The sequence below is a fragment of the Capronia epimyces genome (assembly GCF_000585565.1).
Source record: "Capronia epimyces CBS 606.96 chromosome Unknown aczIQ-supercont1.1, whole genome shotgun sequence".
Lineage (NCBI taxonomy): Eukaryota > Fungi > Ascomycota > Eurotiomycetes > Chaetothyriales > Herpotrichiellaceae > Capronia > Capronia epimyces.
In genome coordinates this window covers 1,351,338-1,373,614 of record NW_006912904.1, presented here as the reverse complement: position 1 = coordinate 1,373,614, position 22,277 = coordinate 1,351,338, and the positions used below count along the sequence as shown (strand labels likewise).

General features: G+C 53.3%; 7 protein-coding genes across 7 annotated transcripts; 3 read left to right on the top strand and 4 right to left on the bottom strand.

Annotated features, from left to right (window-relative positions):
* Positions 1 to 69: 69 nt before the first annotated feature.
* On the bottom strand, positions 70 to 4,961 carry A1O3_00517 (ATPase; the record flags this gene model as incomplete). The annotated part of the gene is made up of 2 exons (XM_007730667.1): positions 70 to 4,789; positions 4,837 to 4,961. The coding sequence occupies 2 exons, from the start codon at positions 4,959 to 4,961 to the stop codon at positions 70 to 72; spliced, it is 4,845 nt and encodes a 1,614-aa protein (XP_007728857.1).
* Positions 4,962 to 6,662: 1,701 nt separating this feature from the next.
* Positions 6,663 to 8,267, bottom strand: A1O3_00516 (uncharacterized protein; the record flags this gene model as incomplete). Its single annotated transcript, XM_007730666.1, has 3 exons — positions 6,663 to 7,069; positions 7,159 to 7,562; positions 7,633 to 8,267. The coding sequence occupies 3 exons, from the start codon at positions 8,265 to 8,267 to the stop codon at positions 6,663 to 6,665; spliced, it is 1,446 nt and encodes a 481-aa protein (XP_007728856.1).
* Positions 8,268 to 9,786: 1,519 nt separating this feature from the next.
* A1O3_00515 (uncharacterized protein) lies at positions 9,787 to 11,565 on the top strand (the record flags this gene model as incomplete). Its single annotated transcript, XM_007730665.1, has 1 exon — positions 9,787 to 11,565. The coding sequence occupies one exon, from the start codon at positions 9,787 to 9,789 to the stop codon at positions 11,563 to 11,565; it is 1,779 nt and encodes a 592-aa protein (XP_007728855.1).
* A 1,191-nt stretch (positions 11,566 to 12,756) lies between these two features.
* Positions 12,757 to 14,613, top strand: A1O3_00514 (uncharacterized protein; the record flags this gene model as incomplete). Its single annotated transcript, XM_007730664.1, has 3 exons — positions 12,757 to 12,949; positions 13,017 to 13,224; positions 13,287 to 14,613. 3 exons carry the CDS (start codon positions 12,757 to 12,759, stop codon positions 14,611 to 14,613), a joined length of 1,728 nt encoding a protein of 575 aa, XP_007728854.1.
* A 571-nt stretch (positions 14,614 to 15,184) lies between these two features.
* On the bottom strand, positions 15,185 to 18,466 carry A1O3_00513 (uncharacterized protein; the record flags this gene model as incomplete). Its single annotated transcript, XM_007730663.1, has 1 exon — positions 15,185 to 18,466. The coding sequence occupies one exon, from the start codon at positions 18,464 to 18,466 to the stop codon at positions 15,185 to 15,187; it is 3,282 nt and encodes a 1,093-aa protein (XP_007728853.1).
* Positions 18,467 to 19,018: 552 nt separating this feature from the next.
* On the bottom strand, positions 19,019 to 19,942 carry A1O3_00512 (uncharacterized protein; the record flags this gene model as incomplete). The annotated part of the gene is made up of 1 exon (XM_007730662.1): positions 19,019 to 19,942. The coding sequence occupies one exon, from the start codon at positions 19,940 to 19,942 to the stop codon at positions 19,019 to 19,021; it is 924 nt and encodes a 307-aa protein (XP_007728852.1).
* Positions 19,943 to 20,564: 622 nt separating this feature from the next.
* A1O3_00511 (alcohol dehydrogenase) lies at positions 20,565 to 21,496 on the top strand (the record flags this gene model as incomplete). Its single annotated transcript, XM_007730661.1, has 3 exons — positions 20,565 to 21,134; positions 21,200 to 21,206; positions 21,342 to 21,496. The coding sequence occupies 3 exons, from the start codon at positions 20,565 to 20,567 to the stop codon at positions 21,494 to 21,496; spliced, it is 732 nt and encodes a 243-aa protein (XP_007728851.1).
* Positions 21,497 to 22,277: the final 781 nt, after the last annotated feature.

Here is a 22,277-nt window from a genome sequence, read left to right as displayed (position 1 = left end):
TCCGACCTGACCCGTGTGTGCTGTGCTTCCAGATACTCTACCCGTCGTTGGAGGCTACCGTCGAGTTGTTTATTTGGCAAAGATGCACAATCCCAATCGCTTTAGGCCGGTTGTGAGGCTGACTGACTGAGGCAAGGCCGCCGAGCCTCCTTCTTCCTCGACCCTGTGCTGGCCCACGATGCTGAGAAATACTTGGTCCAACGTCGCCCGACTGACGCTATAATATTGGATCCCGAGGTCGGATTTGTTCTTTTCCAAAGCACTGAACAGAGCTGATATGCCCGCTCCATGGATGTTGGCTCCCTCTCGCGTGCCATGCTCGGTTGTCGGGATAGAGAAGCGGATCTGCCCTGCATACACTTTGCTTTCAATGTCCGCAGAGGGAAGATTGCCCAGGATCCAGTTCCGGATGCGTACCATGTCTTCTTCGGCGGCATGTGGCGCTCGCTGATGCACCAGATGAACATAGTATGCATCTCCGTGCTTTCGTCGAAGGTATTCCGTCGTGCCCAGAGCCAACATTTTCCCCGCCATTATACCGGCTCGAGACGCCAAAGCATCCGCTTCTTCCATGGAATGAGTTGTGAGCACCAGAGACCGACCGGGCACCATGGACTCCAGTGTTCGCCACATAACCCGTTTGCTGGCCGCATCCATGCCCGAAGATGGCTCGTCCAGTAAGAGTACACTGGGATTGCCCATCAAAGCGATCCCCAGTGACAGCTTCCGCTTGTTGCCCCCGGAGAGCTTGATCGCCATGCGATCTCCGTATTCTTCTAGGCCAACCGCGCGCATGACCGCTTCCACGTTGTGACGAGGATCGCCGACTCCACGAACCTTCGCATAAAAATGAAGATGTTCCGACACAGTCATGGTGTCCACCGCGTCAAATTGAGGACATACCCCAAGGCGAGACCTGGCCTGTGCGCGATGTTCTACGACCGAGATATTGTCCACCAGAATATCCCCCCCTCGCCGGTCTGGTTGGATATCGCCTCGAATCAGAGAAATCGTGGTTGACTTTCCCGCACCGTTGGGTCCTAAAAGTGCAAAGACCTCACCTCGGGGTACTCCGAACGTCACGTTGTCCACCGCGACGTTCTTTCCGAAGCGCTTCGTCAATTGAAGGATGCGAAGTCCGACTTGGGACGCTGAAATTCTTGTGAGCTCGTTCGTGATTTCCGGGTCCACGGTGTCCTTCTCATCAATATCTACCTCCCGTTGCTTTGCACGGAAGTTACGTAAAGATGGACCAGAATCCCACCATAGAAGCAGCCCAAACAGAAGGAACGACTGCACGATCAGATACAGGATTGGACCACCAAACGTGGTCATTGATCCGGCATAAGAAGCAAATGCTCGACCTCGGCAGGTGATTGAGAACACATTCAAAGAAACAAAGAGAGCCCGCGTTAGACTCGCGACCGGCGAGATTGTTGCGATTGTGAAATGACAAATGTTGACATAGCTGTCGATCTTGTCAATTGGTGAGTAGGTCAAAACGCTCATGAATGCGATGAAATACAGCAAGAACATGACCGCTTGACCGCCAGCCGCGAATGCAAAGGCGGCCAGCTGAGACCTGGAGAACAGCGAGATGACATAGGACAGTAGCGTCGAAGCGAGGCCATAAAGAAAGAAGACCACAAAGAGATATTCGATATGATACCATATACCGGTGACGGCCCGGAAGATGATGACGGCAACGGCACTTGTGATCAAGACAATAACGAAATCAAAAGCGGTATATGCTAGCCACAGCGGTGCGGGACGGACCCCATTACTGTAATGCAGGCCTCGAACGTGGCGGAGCCGTTCGATTGTCGGATACAAGGCAAAGAATGAGGGGTATACGGACATTGCCAGGCCAAAGTAAGTGATCAGTTGCAATGTCTTTCCCGCATCTGTAGGCCAGGGTATGTCGAATGCTTGATACTGGTTGGAGACGGAGACATTGCTCAGAATGGTGTCTAACGCGTTCTGAATGATGACAGAAAAAGCCACATCACCGTTTCCTCGCCAGGCAAAGGTGGGTGCTGAACTGTCGTTACCCAAGAAGAGACCACCAGGAGTGACCGAAGAGTAATTGTTGCGGATGTAGCTGTTGAAATCGTCGAGTGTGTCGACGAGATGTAGAGATTCTAGGAGTCGTGTGGTATTGGCCGCAACTCCCGCAGCACCAGAAAGTGAGGTAGCAAATAGGCGGACCGCATCTTCTCCGAGGCGGTCTCGCGGACCTGCGACAAGTGAGTAATTGGCCTGGCTTGACAAGGAGGTGACATCAGAAATAGTTACGCCCGAAAGAGGGTCACAACCAGCCTTTTCAAAGTTGTGAAGAAAGAGTGTGACAAGTCCCGCTGCGACGATGGGAATCAGCAGCGCTGCAAGATAGGGCAGAGTATTCCGACGGAGGACGACGAGTCTCTTCGAGAAAAGTACTGCAGCTTGCCGAGGCATATTGATGCGACGTCCCTCGAGGAGTCGTGGAGCACCTAGAGACTGATTCCGGTCGACAGCCACTCTTGCACCTTTGGCAACGGTGGGCTCATTGCTCAGAATGCTTCTGCTCTTTTGTAGCACTTCGTCTTTGTCGATAGCAGTGGACTCATTCGGCGAGGGGCTCACTTCTTCGGCAAGTTTCAGAAAGACGTCTTCAATGGTGGGCCCGTTGACCTGGTACTCCCCCACTCCATCGTTCTCAATTCGAGCAAGGAAATCTGCTGTCTTCGCAGAACTGGTCAACGAGTATATAGTTTGATCATGGTGCCGAACATGATCAACATCGTCGTACGTTGGGAGCTGGTGGGCGTCATGGGTGCGATACACGTGAACTCGGTAGCCTGAGCCCAGCTTGTGTTTTAGCTCGACAGCTGTCCCGGAGGCTTTCAGTACACCTCTTGAGAGGATGGCAATATGGTCGGCAAGCAGCTCAGCCTCATCTAGGAAATGGGTAGTGAAAATGATGGACCTCGTCCCACGTTCGGCGAGGAGGATGTCCCATATCTTTCGTCGCGACAAGGGGTCAAGGCCGGAAGAAACCTCATCGACGCAGCAAACCCGCGAGCCGCCCGTGAACATGATTGCCAGCTGTAGTTTCCGCTTCTGGCCGCCGGATAATGTCTTTGATCTTGCATGCGCTTTGGACACGACGTCACACGATGTGAGCAACTGCAAATTCTCGGCTTGGGCCGCCGGCTTCTCACCCTTGATTCTGTTGAAAATACGGACATGCTCTTCCACAGTGAGATCATCCCACAGGACATTCTTCTGGGGACACAGCCCTAGTCCAGTACCTGCCTCTGGGTAATTGACCGTAATCTCACCGGACGTGATCGAAGTTAGTCCAGCAATTGCATGCAATGTTGTTGACTTGCCACTCCCGTTAGCCCCGAGAAGAACCAAGATTTGGCCTTTAACAGAATCCAAACTCAGGTCGTCCACGGCAAGGACAGTACTTGGTTGTTTTATGGTAAAGACCGATCGAATCTTTGCAAAAGCTGACGGTCGATATTCCTTGGTGAACCCGACCAGGGAAATCGCGGTTGGAGAATCCGAATGGGTGGTTTTCCGACTCTGTGATGCGGTGCCGTAAAGCGATCGCTCTATAGTTGCACCAAGGATAGGGAAGGCTAGTATCTGAATCAAAGAGAAGATCCATAGGACAATACCAGGCAAAGCTGAGGTGTTCTGTGGGGCTCTCTCGACCAGGTTTGTACCAAGGTCCTGTTTTTCCCACCGGGCCATGAAGATTATGAAGTAGACATAATTCATCGGCGGGAATAGAAGTGACAATATTGCCACGGATGCTGTTCCGGCTTTGCTTGCGACTTGGGCAATTATGGCTAGGAGGAGGCTGACAATAACCGAGATAATGCCAGAGAGTTGGGCCTTCTTGAAAAAGGCTGCACCGAGGATCGACAGCGACGACATTGCCAGACCAGACAAAATGTTGAAGATGATCACTATACCAGGGGAGGTGTTGGTGAAAACGCCCACTGAAAGAATCACGGCCATGACGATCCAACCCGGCGCGTAGAGTACATCGAATGCAAGGTGATTGGCAATGATCCTCGCCGCTTGAGGTTGCCATCTTTTGCAACTGGGCATCATGCAATCAAGTAGTTGTGCCATGCCATTTTCCCTCTCGGATGCGATCAGTCCAGTAAGTTGGTAGATGACGCCAACAACCCCAATAAAGAAGGCGACGGCCAAGATGTCTATGATGCCGCCCATGTATCTGGTTCGAATATGAGCTTGCCGCTGTGCCTTGGTCTGGGAGGTATATGGGTATTCCTCGACATGCGTCGGGATAGGAGTGGCCCCATCATCGTCAGCTTCAAGTTCGGAGATGGCCCGGTCGATGGCATGTTGCAATGGAAGGATGTAGATCTCGACATCATTTCGGGAGGAGTCAGTCACGATCTTGTTCTGCAGCCCACCATCTGCTCGGATTGAGTAGTTCCAGCGGCCACCATCGCCTTCCAAAGGGGACGCGAAGAAGACGGCCCCAGCAATGCAGGTAGATGTCCCTCGGATTGAGTTCCTGCACACAGTCAATAGCTCCTCCTCTTTGTTCAATATCTGGACTCGGCCCCCAAAGGAGCCAGCGTCGTTTGCAACTCGATGGATGACTGATTCTATTGCACCTCCTGAGAAGCCGTTATTGACGAAGACGAGCTTGTCCCTACCACCGGATACGAGATCAAGTGCATCTGGAAGACTCCGGACAGAAGTAGCTTCACCTATGCCATAGACCGAGGGTGGGATAAAGAGGTAGCGTGCATAGGACCTAGTAGGGTCAGAAGCCTGAATTGCTCAAGCTCAAGCTGTACATACAAAAAGCCGACAAAGATACAGGGCAAGAGAAATGCTCGGACGGTGGTCGTAAACCAGCGGCGCACAAAGGCAACCAGGAGGTTTTTGAGGGTCAAAGTCAAGATCTGGCGCGTGAAGAGGGACATTTTGGAGGTACGTAACCCGCAGTTGAGTTGGAGGTTCAATACGCGAGCAGAACTGTTCTCTCTTCCGTTACCATGACAGCCACGATCAGTGAGGATTTGTACAGTGCAACGGGTAGAACATTATACAAGACACCAATCTCGGGCAATTGGCTGTGATGCTGAGGGACATGGATGCAGTCACGAAACCCGAATGCTTGAACTGATACCTGTCTGAGGAGTTCATCCCTGCAAGCGAGTGCAGTTGTTGTACGGATGTGATCCCACGATCTCGCCAGGCGTTTCAGGGCGAAGGCCTTAGGAGCCTGCGGGACCTAGACCTTATCAGGCTGCAGGCGCCTAATCACGGTGCTGCGACATACAGAGTACAGCAGCCTAAGCCTAAGGAGCCGCTACTACTGTAAGCCTCCTTCTCCTCTTTCTGTCCCGCGTCAGCATGATCGAAGTGCGGGACTGACGATGAGAACAAGATCCGACCGAGATCTTTATTTTCCTTCATCCACTTCACCATTGCGATAACCCGAGGTCACCGTCTCACCTGGACCACCTGACCCGAAGCCCTCCCTCAAGTCCGTACAGCTTGACCCTCTGATGACGAACGTCGCGTGCAACTCATTCCCACTCTGGCGACATGGCCAGGAGAGAACATTTACACCGTCACCGAACACAATCAGAGAGGCCGGTGGAGATTCGGAGATCGACGTTTACGGCAGCCTAATAGCCCAAGCCCCTCACTGCTTCGGGAAAGAGTTGTGTCCTGGCCTGGCGGGCATGGAAGAATGTCAGAGAGACCGTGCACTTGCTCGCATTGACTTGCTGGCATACCAAATGGCCTGCGACGTCTCTATCGTGGACACAGATTTGGGCTTCATGCGGAAAACGCAGGCCAAGGAAAGAGATGTGCTATTTGCGGACACAGACACCATCAAAGCTACGGATTGATGGACCGTCGAGCCTGTACAGCTCACAGTTGGTGCGCTACGTGCACACATACTGGCCAGTCGGGCTTGAACTCCGTCTCTCAGGCCAGCTGAGCGGCTGATGCGACATGTTGGGTGCCAGATCGTTGACAGATGGCTGCCAGTGCCTGATACCCTATGTAAGTGCTTGACTTGTGATGAGACGCCTTTCTGTTGAAACGAATAAGATGGTGCTACAATGAGTCTAACCGCTCTGCTTCCGACGACCCATCAGGGGTCACTGCAAATTTCGACCAAAGCTTGGGTGCTCCACGCCTATTGAGTTCTCATGCCATAAGAGCCAGCTATCAATATTAATGGGAGGCCGATTGCCGGGAAATATGGCGGAGGACCTTTCCAGGATCTCATCTGTGACGAGGTCCATGGGTCCAGTCAAGACCGAAAGCGCTGCTGGTAAGAAACAAACATATCCCACTCGCGCGCCATCTATGACGAGCTTCTATATCGTTGTACTCCGTAGTCATGGGCAAACCTTTCCCTTGAGCCATTGACGTTCATCTTTAAGTCTCCAATTCCGGGATATTGGCCATAGCAAAAATTTCTTCATCGACCACTTATCTTCAGACCGTCTTCCATACAATATCGTGAAAGGTGTAGAGGGTTCTTCATACATGTATAGGACAGAATAACAGGACGCTCAAGTACGATCACACAGATATAAACAGGATATCGCACACCGTGGCATAGCAGCCCGAATACTATGTTGGATACTATGTTGGGTGTATCATCTACCAGGCTGCAATCGACCCCCGTCATCGTCGTTCGCGTTCGCGGGTAACTCGGCAACCGTTTGATATTTGGGCGCCACCCCATCAAGCTCAGACCTAGGCTTGCTGGTGTCTGCTTCGTAGATGTTCGGTGATGGGACAGAGTCGGTCGGTGGTTCTAGTTCATGCCAGTGCTGCTTCTCACTAGGGACGTTGCTTGGGCGTCTTCGTCGTCTGATCCAGTAGCCCAGTCCGAGTATGGCGGCGAGCCCCAGGACACCGCCAACAACACCGCCAGCGATCGCTCCAGTATGGCTACTCTGAGATTTCTTCTCATTGTTGTCAGGGGAGGAGCCCCCAGTGGAGGAGCCTCCGGGGGAAGTTGTATTTCCCGGGGCATCCGACGATTTGGTTGGAGTATAAGCTGTGGTTTGTTTGTTAGTTGAAAAGTTGAAGAATCAATGAGTTGGGGACATCTGGAAAGGAATGTCTGGGTAGTACAGGCATACGCACCGAATACCGACGCGAGCGATTGCGCATTTTCACCCCATGCCGGCTCTTGGTAGTCGGACGAGTAATACTTCTTCACAACATCGGGCGACTCGTACGCCGCGGCCGCGGCATCATAGTGGTCCTTCCAGACGAAATCGGTAAGGTCGAAGACGCCTATTCCATTGGCCCATGGGTCTTGCGCTTGCCCTGACGCTTCCAGTGAGCTCGGCAGTCTTCCCCCGATCGAGATCATCTGCCGGTTGCCAATGACACTGCATGTATTGCATGCTCTCCTTGCGGGCGTCGACGCAGATGATTTGAACCAGCGGAAAGCCGGGAGGGATAAAGCATAGACGTTCAGATACCCCTCATCGTCGCCATGGTTCAGGTCGAACGTAGAATTTGTCGAACCGCCGTAGACAAACCTGAATTGAGAAGCCATTAGCATATACATTTATTTGCATGATGGGCAGTTTCTCCGGTGGAGCAACGCACAATTCAAAGTATTGACCGTCGCTGGACGGGGTTCCAACTGCACAGAATTCCGATCGCGGTGGTGGAATGTCTCCGGTAGCTTCTTGGGTGAACCAGGTATCATTGGCGATATCGTACAGAGTGATCACAGACATATCGACCATGGCAAAGCCTGTTTCGTAGACCGACACTTCTGTGGGCGGTGCTTCTCCTCCGACCACCACTAGAAAGCCCTCTTCCCCGAAATTAGGAACATGAACAGCGCGAGCCTCGGTTCGGAATTTGCTTTGGGTTGGTAGCTCAGCCGATTTGTTGCTCCAGGTCGTAGACGCGAAGTCTTGGGTGACGAGTCCCGCCATGACGGTCATATTGGGGAAGTCACCAGGGGCCATAATGTTTCCACCGAGACTGAAGAACGTAGAGTCGGAGAAGGCGTTGGCTGATGCAAAGGGGCCTTGAGAGTCCAGGGAGAGTCCATTGTTTGTGGGAGTGACATCTCCGGCTGTGTTGTTTACCCAATTGATCACGCTCGATCCGGGCTCGAAAGACCATACTTCCGAGTCAAAGTCCACTGCTTCATATGGCCAACCACCGTACCTTCTCACAACGTTGTTTGGCTTATCGTAGAAAAGGAGAGGTTGTCGGACGAGTTGCATACCGTCCGGCAGCGTTGTTTGGCTTGCCGCGCCCACGGTCTGGTTTGTCCATGACTGTGTAAGGTCGATTGAGAAGGTCTCGTTTACTACATCATGTTAGCTTGGACAGCATCCATTTAGATGCGGTGGCTTCATACAATAGTAGGAGTTCAGCACTCCATCATTAACTTCGTACAATTCTCCTCCCGTCACATAGAGATAGTTGCCCACCGGCACCGCTAAGTTAGGTGAGTGGTGAGTATCATCCAGCCAGTACCACGGAAAAAGTGAGAATCTTACAGGTAAGCCACCACCATTCTGTAAACGGGGTGCTGATGAGCGCCGCCTGCGCGCTGGAGATGGCGACAGTGAGCGCAAACAGTCCGGCCAGCATCATCGCAGGTTAACAACGTCGAGGAGGAGAAACTCGAGAGCTGCCGCCGGATTCCTGGGAGCAGGTGGGTATTTAACATCCTGAAACCTCAAGTGCCCTTCAAGTGCCCTAATTGCTAGTGTGGTACAGGCTCCTCAGGCCTAGTTGGCCACGGAGCTGCCCTTGTGTCTGTCCGCCTGGTAGCGTGGTTCGTCTGTTTCAAGCGCGCTTGAGCCCCTGTGCAATTTCAGTATTACACTTAATACCGCAGATCCGAGATGTCTGATGCAGCGTCAGAAGTGAGCAATGTTTTGCGCGCATACAACAGGAAGGGGATATGTATCCGTGCCTGATACATATTGGGGGCGCTTGCTAGTAGTGTAAGCCCTCCTCGTCCCCGAGCTAGTTTCTCTCACCTAGGTACGTAGGGCTGTAGCCTGTATCAGTGTATATGAGTCGTGTTTGTTTCATTGGCTCCTACCTATGGTTTATAGCTAGTGGTGGATATGCCATATGGCCCGACGTCGATTGATTTGCAAGCGTGGGTCACGCTTACTCTGCCAGGCAGTTCCATTGCGAATTCGAGGTGCTGAAGACAATAATAGAGCCCAGGCACAGGTGGTTCCCAGTGGTTTTCGTTCCGGCACTTGCATCTTGCTCCCATTGGGTAGTAATGCCGGTTCTGTATAACTTCGCTTACGGAGGATTGAGGACTGATAGGACCTTGAGTCCCGCCAGAGACAGGTTGGTACTTTAGGTAGGTACCTCAGGTAGTAGCACTCCGTAATCCGCATGGCGTATTGCGTATTGCGAGCACATTAAAGCAGTTTTTCAATTTGTCCTGATCGGGCTAGGCTCACGCTGCTTCAACACATGAAGTCATCGCTAGTTTTCTTTAACACGCCGCCCAAATATTGTACAGAGTACTCCGTGCAGAGTAGAAGGACATTTCGGTCACGGAAGTGCGTTCTGCTCTCATGGCCATCTTGTAAGTTCAATGTTCGTCTCACCGGCGAGTGTGAGTCTTGTTGTTTAGCGAACAAGGCTTGATCGGGTCACTTGCTGGATCCCGCCAGACCAGACCGCACCTTGCCCGCTCCGCAGTTTTACCGCAGGCACCTCCCTGAGACTTTCCATTCTCACTGTGTTCCCTACAAGTGACTCTCGATGCACAAATGCATTCCCTCCGCGCTGAGGCCGGCTCTGGCTCATGCCGTGCTGAAGCCCAAGCCCAAGCCACATCCTTTACCGCCTATCTATTCTAGAACGATCAAGACTACTCCTCGATGGTCAGCGACGTCTCCCGATCCGAAGAAAGACCAGACCCCTCCACATGGAGATCCTCCCTCTAAACCGCCGTCCATTGAAGATGCCCTAGCCGGATTGGACCCAAAAGATAATACCCTTCTGGCACCTGTGCATATTCCTCAAGACGCAAATGCCGTCCTGAAACCGGACCATCCCGCCACCGATATCCTGTCCCAGTCGGGAATTGTGGTACAGAGACAGATAGAGATTGCAAATGTGCTAGTAGGGTTCGAGCAGGCAAACCGTTATGTCCTCCTCGATCCTCACGGTAACCACATTGGCTTCATGGCCGAACATGATGGAGGCATTGGCAAGGGAGTGGCGAGACAACTGTTGACGACACACCGTGCCTTCACCACGCACGTATTCGATAGACATGGTAAAGAGGTGTTGAGATTCCATCGGCCATTCTCCTGGATTAAGACACGCATACGCGTGTATGACCCGCTAGTGGTCTCTCCCAGCCTCCAGACATCGTCCTCGACGGACCTGACTCCGTCAACCAGCACCGACCTTACAGCGATGCAGCAACTTTCTTCCCTTCCACTCGAGGAGATGCGTGTGGTTGGGGAAGTTGAGTCTCAATGGGCTCCTCTACGACGAAAGTACAACTTGTTTCTCTCACATTATCCAGTTTTGAGCGAACCTGGTCCGGGAGGCATGGCCTCGAAAAGTGTCGACGACTTGTCTAGTACACAGCGGTGGCTGTCCGCTCAACAACACGAGCCAGCTGGTGCCGTAGAGTTTACTCAATTCGCAGCCATCGATGAGCCGTTCTTATCATGGGACTTCTCGTTGCTAGATGAAGATTCTCGTCTCATCGGCTCCATCAATCGAAGTTTCCGTGGATTTGCTCGGGAGATTTTCACAGATACCGGAAGTTATGTTCTGCGCATGGATGCTGCCGGGTTGGATGAAGAAGCAAAGCAACGTCATACCATTTCGCAAACTTCACAGACCGAACCTGCGTATACAGAGGCCATGGGGGGAAATGGTGGAAAATATGGGTTGACACTGGATCAAAGGGCATTAATGCTGGCGACCGCTGTCAACATCGACTACGATTATTTTTCTCGCCATTCCGGCGGACATGGGTTTATGTTTCCCTTTTGGGTAGGAGGCGGCGGCGAAGCGGCTGGAGCTGCCGGAGCTGGTGAAGCCGCCGGAGCTGCAGGGGCTGCCGGAGCTGGCGATGCTGTTGGTGGAACCGTCATAGGCGGAGCTGGTAGAGCGGTTGGCTCGGCCGCCGGAGGGGTGGGAGCGGGAGAGGGAGCCATTGCTGGCGCTGGGACCATGGCAGGGTATGAAGCCATGCAAAGAGGACTGGGCCGAAGCCCTCAGTCTACAGCGCCAGAAGCCGAAGGCAGCTCCCATGAGCAACCCTACAGCGAGCCCTCTGACCCGAGCCCTACTACTCCAGGTGCCAGTCCTCACGAACAGCCCTACGGTGAACCTTACGAGCCTCAACTTCATGACCCTGAAACTCCGCAAAGCGGCTTCGGCGGACAGAATGAGAGCGGCGATGTTTGGGGGCCCGGGAGCGAGGATCCGTGGAGTGGTGGCGCCGGACCGGCAGAATCTGGCGGAGGTGAGGGGAGCGGGCTCTTGCAGAAGGTATGGGATTCGTTCTTCGACTGAATGACTCTGCTCGCTCCCTGGATGTCTATCTCGGGGGAAGTGTCAAGCTTCGAGCAGGACCTGTGAATGGAGCATTGGATCAGCTCCTTGAGCTGCTTCTCTTGGTCCGTCCCACAGCCAACCCTACATGACGCATGGGGCACAGACGTCCTGAGAATGAGTACGGCGAACTCCATTGATTCACCTGCACCAATTGCTCTCGGAGAACGCTGAACCTGAAAGATTGACATCACGCGACCGCATAGCTTCGGTTATCTAAGCCTGCAGGCTGCAATGGGTCTCGAGTACCAGCCGAAATCACCACCCCGGTCGATCGCCATGGGGCGTATCCGCCAACAATTCTGTTACACAATATAAACCGGTGGGAGCACAGATCCCACTGTTGCGATCAACCGATGCAGCTCTCTCTCGCTCTCTCTCTCTCTCTCTCTCATCTCTCCCTCGACCACACAAGTTGCCAGACTTTATATCGATCGATGTCGTCGGTCAAGACCAGGAACCCTCCATGCCGGTGATCCTGCTTGGCCATAACCCCTGCGCCACCAGGAGCACAGTCTTCCCTTTCCATCTCTCATGGCAGTCTGCAACCACAGGCTTGACTGGGGCTTTACCGCGCACTTTCTGCAGCAGCTTCGCGGCTACGAGCCCCATCCTCGTTGCAGTCCCCAAACTCCGCCACTGGGACATTGTCCCGCTCGTCTTGGCCTGGCTTGGCATCCGCCTGGCTTGGTCTTGGGTTACTTCATTACAAGGTATTCGTCGGTTTGCCTGGCTTTGCTCCCCATAGCGTCCATCTATACCTTTTTGGCATGTGAAAACAATTGATGGAATTCCCTGATGCCTCCACATCACTGTGCGCTAGCCGGGTTTACGCCGTTCACACGACTGCTTGTGACACTACTCCGTACACTGGATGCCCTACTCCCACCTCGTATGCGCCACTGGCATTCTTATCATTTATCTATACTCTGATGGCTGATCAGCGGGGTCTTTCTTGGCCTAACCTCATCCTGGCGGTCCTGGAGACAATGTAACACAATGCAAGTCAGCCTGATAGCTTCTGCCATGTCGGTGACGGGCAGAGTTAAGTATCGAAGGCCCTGGCCACATGGCCTCAGTACATCCCACCTTCCTCAGAGTCTCTGAAAGGAGGACTTGCGAACGGCTCTTCGACTCTTTTCTACCACCACCATGACAGGCTCCCAGCACAGCCCCAGTCCGCCCCCGGATGCAATCGAGAAGACTGGGTACACAGAACAACCCCAGGCGGTATCTTCTCTCACTAGTGGCCATACCCACGGCGTCCACCATGAGGAGAGCAGTCACCTACACCGAGGCCTTAAGGCCCGTCACATCACGATGATAGCAATCGGCGGTGCTATTGGTAAGGCTTTCGATCCAAGATCAAGTTGGATTCCGAATATCACGCTGACCTGTCTCTACCTGGTCAGGCACTGGGTTGGTTATTGGGACAGGACAGGCTCTGGCACGAGCAGGACCGGGCTCTATCTTCATCTCATATACAGTCGTCGGCTTTCTCGTCTATCTGGTCATGTGCGCTCTGGGTGAAATGGCCGCTTGGTTGCCACTGTCCTCTGGATTTACCGGATATGCGGTGCGGTTCTGCGACCCTGCGCTTGGATTTGCACTCGGGTACACGTGAGGCTCTCCACGCACCAACAGGAACAGGAACCTTCAGAGTGGCTGACACTGGGGTTCAGATACTGGTTCAAGTACATCATCGTCACGCCCAACCAGCTCACGGCAGGTGCATTGATCATCCAGTACTGGGTCGACCGGGATAGGATCAACCCTGGGGTGTTCATCGCCGTGTTCTGGGTGGCCATCGTCTGCATCAACTACTTCGGGATCCGTTTCTTTGGCGAGTTCGAGTTCTGGCTTTCCACCATCAAGGTCATTGTGGTAGTTGGCATCATCATCCTATCGCTCGTCCTCGCTCTCGGAGGAGGCCCGGACCACGATCGTAAAGGATTCCGCTACTGGAGGGACCCCGGAGCATTTGCCGAATACATTGACGACGGCGCGACCGGGCGTTTCCTTGCATTTTGGTCGACCATGGTGACTGCGACGTTTGCGTATCTGGGCACCGAACTCGTCGGCGTGACGGTGGGCGAGGCGCAGAACCCACGCAAAACCATCCCGCGCGCCATCAAGCTCACCTTCTACCGCATCCTGATTTTCTACTGCCTCAGCGTGCTGCTCCTCGGCATGTTGGTCCCGTACAACTCGAAAGAACTGGCGTTCGCGACTAAGGCGTCCAGCTCGGCATCGGCATCTCCGTTCGTTGTGGCCATTCAACTCGCGGGCATCCAAGCTCTCCCGGGCATCCTGAATGGATGTTTTCTGCTCTTCGTCTTCTCGGCCTCCAATTCGGACCTATACATCGCCAGCCGAACCATCTACGGCCTGGCCTGCGAGGGCAAGGCGCCCAAGATCTTCCGCCGCACCGACTCCCGCGGCGTGCCCGTCTACGCACTCGGCATCTCGGCCGCATTTGCACTGCTTGCCTTCATGAACGTCTCGGACGACTCCAAGACGGTGTTTGGCTATTTCGTCAACCTCGTCACCATCTTCGGCATCTTGACCTGGATTTCCATTCTGGTCTCGCACATCTACTTTGTGCGTGCCCGCCGCGCCCAGAACGTGCCGGACACGGCTCTCGCCTACAAGGCCCCGCTCGGCGTCGCCGGTTCCTACGGCGCCGTCGCCCTGTGTATCCTCATCGCCCTGACCAAGAACTTCCCCGTCTTCACCCACTCCAAGTCCTGGGGCGACTTTGACTACAAGAACTTTGTCACCGGCTATCTCGGCATCCCGCTGTACTTGATCATGATCTTCGGCTATAAGCTAGCCATGAAGTCCAAGGCCGTCGCGCCCGAGTCCGCCGACCTGTGGTCCGGCAAGGATGTCATCGATCGCGAAGAAGAGGAGTTCCTGGCCAGGAAACGCGCCAAGGAGCTCGGCCGCGCCAAGGCTGCTCAGAACCGTGGATGGTTCTACAGGGTTTTTGTGGCTTGGTTGTTCTAGTTCTTCTCATCTCAGTCATGCCATACATCGCCCTCCCTGGCCTGGATCTCTCATCTCAATCATGCAATACATCCCCATCATGCCAACGGACAAAGAGACGGCGATATCCAAAGAGACCTCGGGTTCCATCACTCGCACATGACTCTAACCACTACTGAATCTGAATCCTGTACATACCGAGTACGATGTACCTTCCTACCTAGGTAGATGTAGTGTAATAGAGCCAATTCTCGGTCTGTTTCATGAGCCAACCTCAACCTGCGCAACGCGTCGATACGTCGGGCGTACTTCCAAGTATATTACGATTTGATACCTCGGGCGTCCTTATAAATATATTACCATTTACATGTTATGGGCAACGGCACCAGCCTTGCCGACCATAGATCTCTCCATTAAATGTACTGACATTGCCGATCGTACCCAAGAGGGCCCCTGATCTGTCTTTCCCTCGGGTCTATCCATATACTATTACATATATCGGTACCAACGCCGTGCCGTGGGATGTAGGACCATAAATACCTCACTAGAATCGCTTTTTCCGCTTGCGTCTGGACTGCAGCCTCGGCCGTCTTCATGGCCAGCCTGGGAGGCGTGATGTCGCTTCTTCCCATTCAAAGGTCGTGCTTGCAGACATCGTCTCAACCTTGCGGGCCGCTTCGTGGCCGTTCTGCACTTTATTTTTGGCAATGCCGTTGACGCCAGGCCCTTGGTGCACAGAAGCATTTCCCGGCAATTGGGTTTCAAAGGTGAGAAAGTGACAGGCCAGAAAGAACTTGCGGCTTTGCGGATCCATCAAGATGTCGCATACGTCGCAGTGACGGGCTCCCGGGCCAGTAAGGAAATCATGTTCCGCAATACGCTGTGTGAAGATCATAATCGCCTTCTGGTGGTTTCTCTTCTCGGAAGCATGCGTTAGGTGTGTGCATTGACGCTCAACCCGATTTCGTTGGGCGGTCCATGCTTCCCTGATGTCTCTGCACACACCAAATATCTCGTGAGCGACCTGGTCCTCAGAGCCCGCACCCGCATGATTCATCAGCTTGAGGTACACTCGTCGGTGTGTGAGACAGGTGTGAGCCGAGTGCGCCTCGAGTCCAGCCGAGTCATTGCTAACGTCAGCCCAGCAAGAGTCCAGGATCAACTTAATGAAGCACTCCGTGGACATAACCAAGCTCGGGCAAAGTTTACGCTTTGGCGCCTGGACAGACCTGTCCTTCTCACGTAGCCGCATAGAAGTATTGCCACAAGCTTTCTCAATCCTGGTCATGTTTTCTGCCGAAAGGTCTGTTGGTGCCTTTCCTTTCGGAACACTGGGCGGAGAGATATTTGCAATCTCTGAAAGTGGCTGTCTCTTGTTCCTTGTGCGAACTGAACCGCCCAATCGAGCCGGAGTTTTTCTGGAAGACCGGAAAACTGCTGGAGGGTCAAGAGGTGGGATCAGAGACAACAGGTTATGCCGGGCATAAGAAATAGGGACCAAAGCCTTTGCCGAGACAGCACGATTGGATTCATCCTTTACGCCTGTCTCGAGTGGCACGCCGTTGATGAGAGCGCCACAACGTGACTTGCGCCTTTTCCTGCCCGGTCCGGATGGTGACAACTCGAGTGTTCGTTTTGAGTCCTTCCCAGGTGTGCCTGGAGTGCTTGTTGAGTCCGAAGACCTCAGATCCATCGGCATTTCTGTCCGCTTCGTTGATGCAATGGGACTTGTGTCTCGCCATCCCGGTTCATCTCTATCCAAGTCTTCAATGCTGACTCGATCAGACGTAGTACTTTTCGACGGACTTGTGCTTTGAGAATTGCCATCAACATTCGGGCCTTTTCCGTCCGCCAAGATCAGTCGCCGAAGCCATCCTGCTTCCTCCAGGTCCTCTGGGTCCGTGGGTGCTGTCAGACTCTTGTGGGCCAACTCCTGTACTTCTTCGAAAGTGTTGGTCTCGACCACCGACCTATCCATGTGTAGCTTGATATTAAGAGCCCGAGGGAACCGCAGAGTAAAGTAGGACGTGTTGGACGGCTTCTCAAAACCGGCTCCCATGACCTCAACAACGAACGGCTTCTTAAACAGGGCGGTTGGTGGTCGGATTCCTTTTTGGTCAATGCGCACGTCGAGATGGGGCGTAATTTCTGAATAAGACGTTTGCACGAACTGGCCTCTCCTGTTCAGATACAGGATGTTGTCCCTTGACAGATTGTGGTACGATAAAACATCCAAGATCCGGAACACAGGCTTAGCGTTAAATCTCCGTACGGCCTCTCTGTTCTCAAGGCAGGCAAGATGAAAGGCTGTCCAGGACAGCTCCCCAACTTTCAGCTCGTCAACCACCGTCTGATCACGTCGACCGCCAACAATGCAAAGGTCAACCGTGTCACCCAGTCCCGCGATGTAGTCCTTTTTCAGTTTGATGACACTGCTTCTCTCTCCCCATGATAAGTACGGGTCTTTACAGCCTTTGAGGACAAAGCCCTCCCATCTCTCATTAATGGCATGAGCAAAGAACTCGCGGAGTTCACTTTTGGCACTTCTCGACGCAAAATTGATGACCTTGCGATGGCCGATCTCAGCCTCACCCTCGATCGACCTAACGATGCCCTCCAGGAGCATTCGTCGCTCATTGTGGGGTTCGTTACTCAGGACCTTGTCATCGAGTAACAATATATCATAAAAAACAATCATCAGCTGCTCATCCGGCGCCCTCGGAGAATCTTCTTCAGTGCCGAGGAATCTCAGGCCATGCATGACATGCTTACGGATGACGTGGAACGGCTGGATGGCTTTCTTTGACTGGCTCCATACTAGCAGTTCACCCTCCACTATACAATTCCGTTTGACACCGCTGTCTGGTTCGTTCAGCCGCAACCCTGCTGCGATTGCCCCGTGTAGGCGGACCCGGTCTTCGGTTGAGTCCTTGCCGCTTATGGAGAAGATCTGGATGCAATTTTGCTTTCCCTTCGATAGATCAATATGTATCTGGCAGTATTCCCCATCGTATTTCCTCTCCACGCTCATGGATCTCTGAGTCGCCATACGACAGCAGTGACGAATACTTCTGGCTTTATAGAAAGGCTGGCGCCGAACCATGACCCCAAGTTTGGGCACCACGTATCTTGCACAAGCCTTGCGAAACAGGGGTCGCAGTTCTTTCGGTGGATTTGGTGGAAGCGGCCTGATATCTTCCTCTCCCAAAATCGACACAGCCGCTTCGATGGTGTTCTGTACTGCCAGGATATCGGGCAGGAGGAAGTGAAAGGCATACATAACGGGACATTCTGGAATCTGAACAGGACTGTACGACTTGAGGATCATGTGGACGAGCCACCGTGCTTCCTTGCTTTGAAGCCGTCGGACGATAGGAAGGAGGATATCGTGTGGAGAGGCGTCATTGGCTGAACTTCGTATCTCGGGTGACGAAAACGGTGAGTTCGCTGCTATCTGTAGCAGGGCTTCATCGATCTCCTCCAGTGTGACTTCACCGCCAGCTTCAGGCAGTGGCATTTCTGCCTCAGACATGATCTGCTGCAGACAGGTCGGGAAATCTAGATGTAACTCCTGCCACCTTCGTAATCGGCTGGCTCGTCCGATCCCAAGATGGAGGATACGTCCCATGACCGTGGCTAGGCGAGCCTCTTGCATGGCATAGCTTCGATGAGATAGGCGTTCAGGGAAGATGCAGGACAAAAAGGCCACGGCGGACGGTCCATGCCGAGGGATCTGATGACCGTGCGCCTTGAACCATTTGTCCACGACGTGATGTTCCGGCCTTGAAGCGCGCGACGATGAGAGGGGTTTCAGTTGTCGTGCAGCATCGAGGTCCTCAAGAAGTTCAACAAACCAGCAGAACTTGAAGCCCATTTGGCTGCAGAAGCCGAGGTAGCTGCCGTGGACGGATGTAGCAATCCCAAGTCAGCACGACAGGAATTCATTGTTGGTGCACCTAGTGGCCGGGAGCCATTGAAATGGTTCGACACGGCATCTGGCTTTGAATTCGTGTTGTTTCGTTCGCCTTACACGCACAGGATGCCGTGCAGGCCCCGTCTTGCACCAGTAAGTATACAGCGGTTGCTCTGCTCTGCTCAGAAGCGCAGATGCAGGTGAATGAAGAACTTGAACGCGTGCAGCTGCACCTGCGCCTGCGCCCTGCCCCGCGCTAGTCACGCGATATCACGTGAGTGGACTTGCCGCCGAACCTTGCCCTAGTATCCGTACTCTGTCCTCTGTCCTCTGTGGTCTCGCTTCACCGAAGACTGATTTCAGTGCGTGATGGGGTATGGTATCGCCTCAATCTCCTGCCCATCATCTGTAACGGTTCTCTGGTCGCTAATAACCTCAACAGAAACGACCGATCATCTCGCACGTAGTAACCTCTCAGACAGTGAGCGCAGTTTTCCCGCAGTCGTAGATCTCTTATTCGACTTCCCCGATGAAACGGCTTAGGTTGGGCAGAATAAACGGTTCCAATCGCGGGAATGACGAATCCTGAAGGTGCAAATGTGTGTTGAGAAGGAAAGCGGAATTGGTGTCAATGAAAATCAGTAGTCGCGAGAGGAAGCCGTCCAGTCCGAGAGTTTGAAGACCGCCACGTCCTCGAAGCATCTCTTCCACACCTCTCATATGGCAATGGTAGGCCTGCTCCTCGCCCCAGATTGCCTCGTAACTGGCCATCTTCGCGGTTGCAGCAATAAGTTCATCACGGGCCAGACCCTTCGAAGCCGATAGAGACTGCATGATCCCCCTGAGGGCGCACTGTTTGAGTGATAGGATGGTTGGGGCAAAGGCCATATCTTGCCGTTGCGCTGCGTAGTGGGAGGCTGAGAACAGCACGATCACCTGGAAGATAACGGGGGAGTTGATAACCATGGGAAACCAACGTGTCCTCAGCAAAGCCGGCCGTCCCTCGCCGTCGATTTCCGGAATGGCAACAGCAAGATGTTGAAGATAGTTGTGGAGAACCACCGAAACGAAAGGCTGATGATAGACCGGACTTGTGGATGCAGGAATCATGGGGGCTCCTGAGAGGGAGGTGAGCAGGGCACTGTCACTGCTCTGATGGGCTAGGTCTCTTGGTACGCTCTCTTGTTCTTGTTCGTCGACTTCTTCGTCCTGTCGGATCTCGAACGTCCAGGTCAGATGCCGGCGCCTTTTTCTGTGACCTGGCTTCTGCAACGCATGAGGGCCGAGGCCTTCTGTATCGCTTCCTGCAGCTGCAGCTCTGGTGGCATGTGATGTGAAGGCAGCATGTGACCTAACCTGCCGGCGGATGAGCGCGGTCTGAGCTTTGTCACCGGGAAAGGGAGCGACATTGACAAACTCGAGCAGCGGACGAGCCATCTTGTTACAGCTGCGGAATCTCACATACGCCGTGATAACGATTGGAATCTAAGAGAGTCCGTTGTCGCCGGATCGCAAGAACACCACGCCAGTACGCAGCACCAGGCTGTACTCTGCACAATGGCGTAATTCCACCCCTGCAGGGTCCGAGCCAGCTGAACCTTTGCTTTGACGTGAAGACAGCTCGGATCACCCTTGGTGCCCACCTCAGACTTGGAAGCTAGCCGCCTGCATTGCACGCATGCAGTTAGACACCGGCCGATGGTCCCAGACTTCGCAGATCTGCCAGCCTCATTGGTTACTGCCCACTCCACGGGGGCTGCTAAGGCATTCCGCCGGCTCAACATCTCCGTGGTCCAAAGCCTCAAAGTTACAGCCGCTGAGAATCAATTCTAGGGTACTTCACATGCAGCATCCTTATACGGCCATGATCAAGTCACGGACCATGAGATCGGCAGAAAGGGAGGATATAAGAATGCCTGACGTGGCGCTGCGAGAAGGCAAAGGTGCCATCCCAATCGCCAAAGCATTTCCCTAGGCTAGCCACGCTGTACCTCTTCTAGGTCGTTACTGCTCAATTCCTAGCAAACCAAACCAACCCAGACACAAACCACTCCCCAAAATGTCACTCTCCGGTAAAGTCACCCTCATCACCGGCGGCGGCAAGAACCTCGGCGCCACGATTGCCACCCTCTTCGCCGCCGACGGAGCCCACCTGGCCTTGCACTACAACTCTGCCTCGTCGAAGGAATCGACCGAGTCGCTGGCGGCGGACTTGGCGTCGAAACACAGCATCACTGTCAAAACATACCAAGGCGACCTGACGAGCGCGTCGGGCGTGGTGAAGCTGTTCGACGCCGTTTCCAGGGACTTCGGCAACAAGCTCGACATCGTCATCAACACCGTCGGGAAGGTGCTCAAGAAGCCTCTAACCGACATCTCGGAGAAGGAATACGACGAAATGTTCGCCGTCAACTCCAAGTCGGCCTTCTTCATCACTCAGGAGGCGGCCAAACGCGTCAGCGATGGCGGCAAGATCATCAACACCGTCACCAGTCTCTTGGCCGCGTACACGGGGCTGTATACGAGCTACCAAGGCTCCAAGGCGCCTGTCGAGTTTTTCACCAAGGGGTTGAGCAAGGAATTGATGCCCAGAAGGATTAGTGTTAATGCTGTTGCCCCCGGCCCGATGGTAAGTCTCTACATTGTACACTTCAGGCATATCAGACCATAACTAATCGTTCCTTCGAACCATAGGATACTCGTAAGTATTGTTAAACACCGAGACGTCCAATTATTCCCCCTTGCCACGCTTGGCCCTCGTCGATGTCAATCTTGGACCGTCGTGCACTTGTTCCAGATTGCAGGATCTCAATCATTCTAACTTCCTCGCGCACAGCATTCTTCTATGGTCAAGAAACTCCCGAGGCCGTCGAGTTCCACAAATCCAACGCCATCGCCGGCCGCCTCACTCTCGTCAGTGACATTGCCCCAATCTACAAGTTTCTCTGCACCGACGGAGCGTGGATAAATGGTAAGCTGTCTATTCCATAGTCCATTGTTTGAGGTTTCTTTGCTTGTCAGGAGGATTCTCATGTTGGCCTATCACATCACATCACATCCCATCCCAACCCATTCCCAGAAAGAAAGAGACCACAACCCATCCCCAGAAAGAAAGAGACGCGAGTATTGAAGATGAAGAGAGAAAGAAAAAGACGCGAGTATTAAAGACAGAAGAGCGTAACTGCTAACCACTTGTGCTCGTCGAATCACAGGCCAAACGCTGTTCGCCAACGGCGGATATACAAGCCGCTAGCTGAGCGATCCTGAGTCTCGAGGGCTTAGGGGAATATCCTTGCAGATGGGGGCTAAGGGGCCTCCAATTTCACCACCTTTTGTACGAGTACGGGTTGAGTGATTGGAGGCGTTGCTTGTGGTATGGTGTTCAGTGTCTGTCCAATATACTTTATGCCAGTGATTGAAGAGTGATACGCTTCCCAAAGGAGTGTAGAGGTTGAAAGACATATGCCAGTGATTGAAGAGTGATAAGGTTCACGAAGAAGTGTAGAGGCTGAAAGGACCTTTGCAAGCTTAACAGTTCTTGTCCCATGACGATGCTGGAGATATCAAACCAATGCAGGCTGATGGGTTTCTTGTGACATACCCTCCCCTATATCAAAGGCGCCGGTAGAGAGACTTGACTAAATACGAGGAAACGGGCAGGCAGATCATATCATTTATATAACAACCCCCTCCCCCCAAAGTTGTTGTCCATGTCCGATGTCCGCGTCCATCATGGGTTGATGTCGAGAGAAATGCAACTACTGTCAATGAG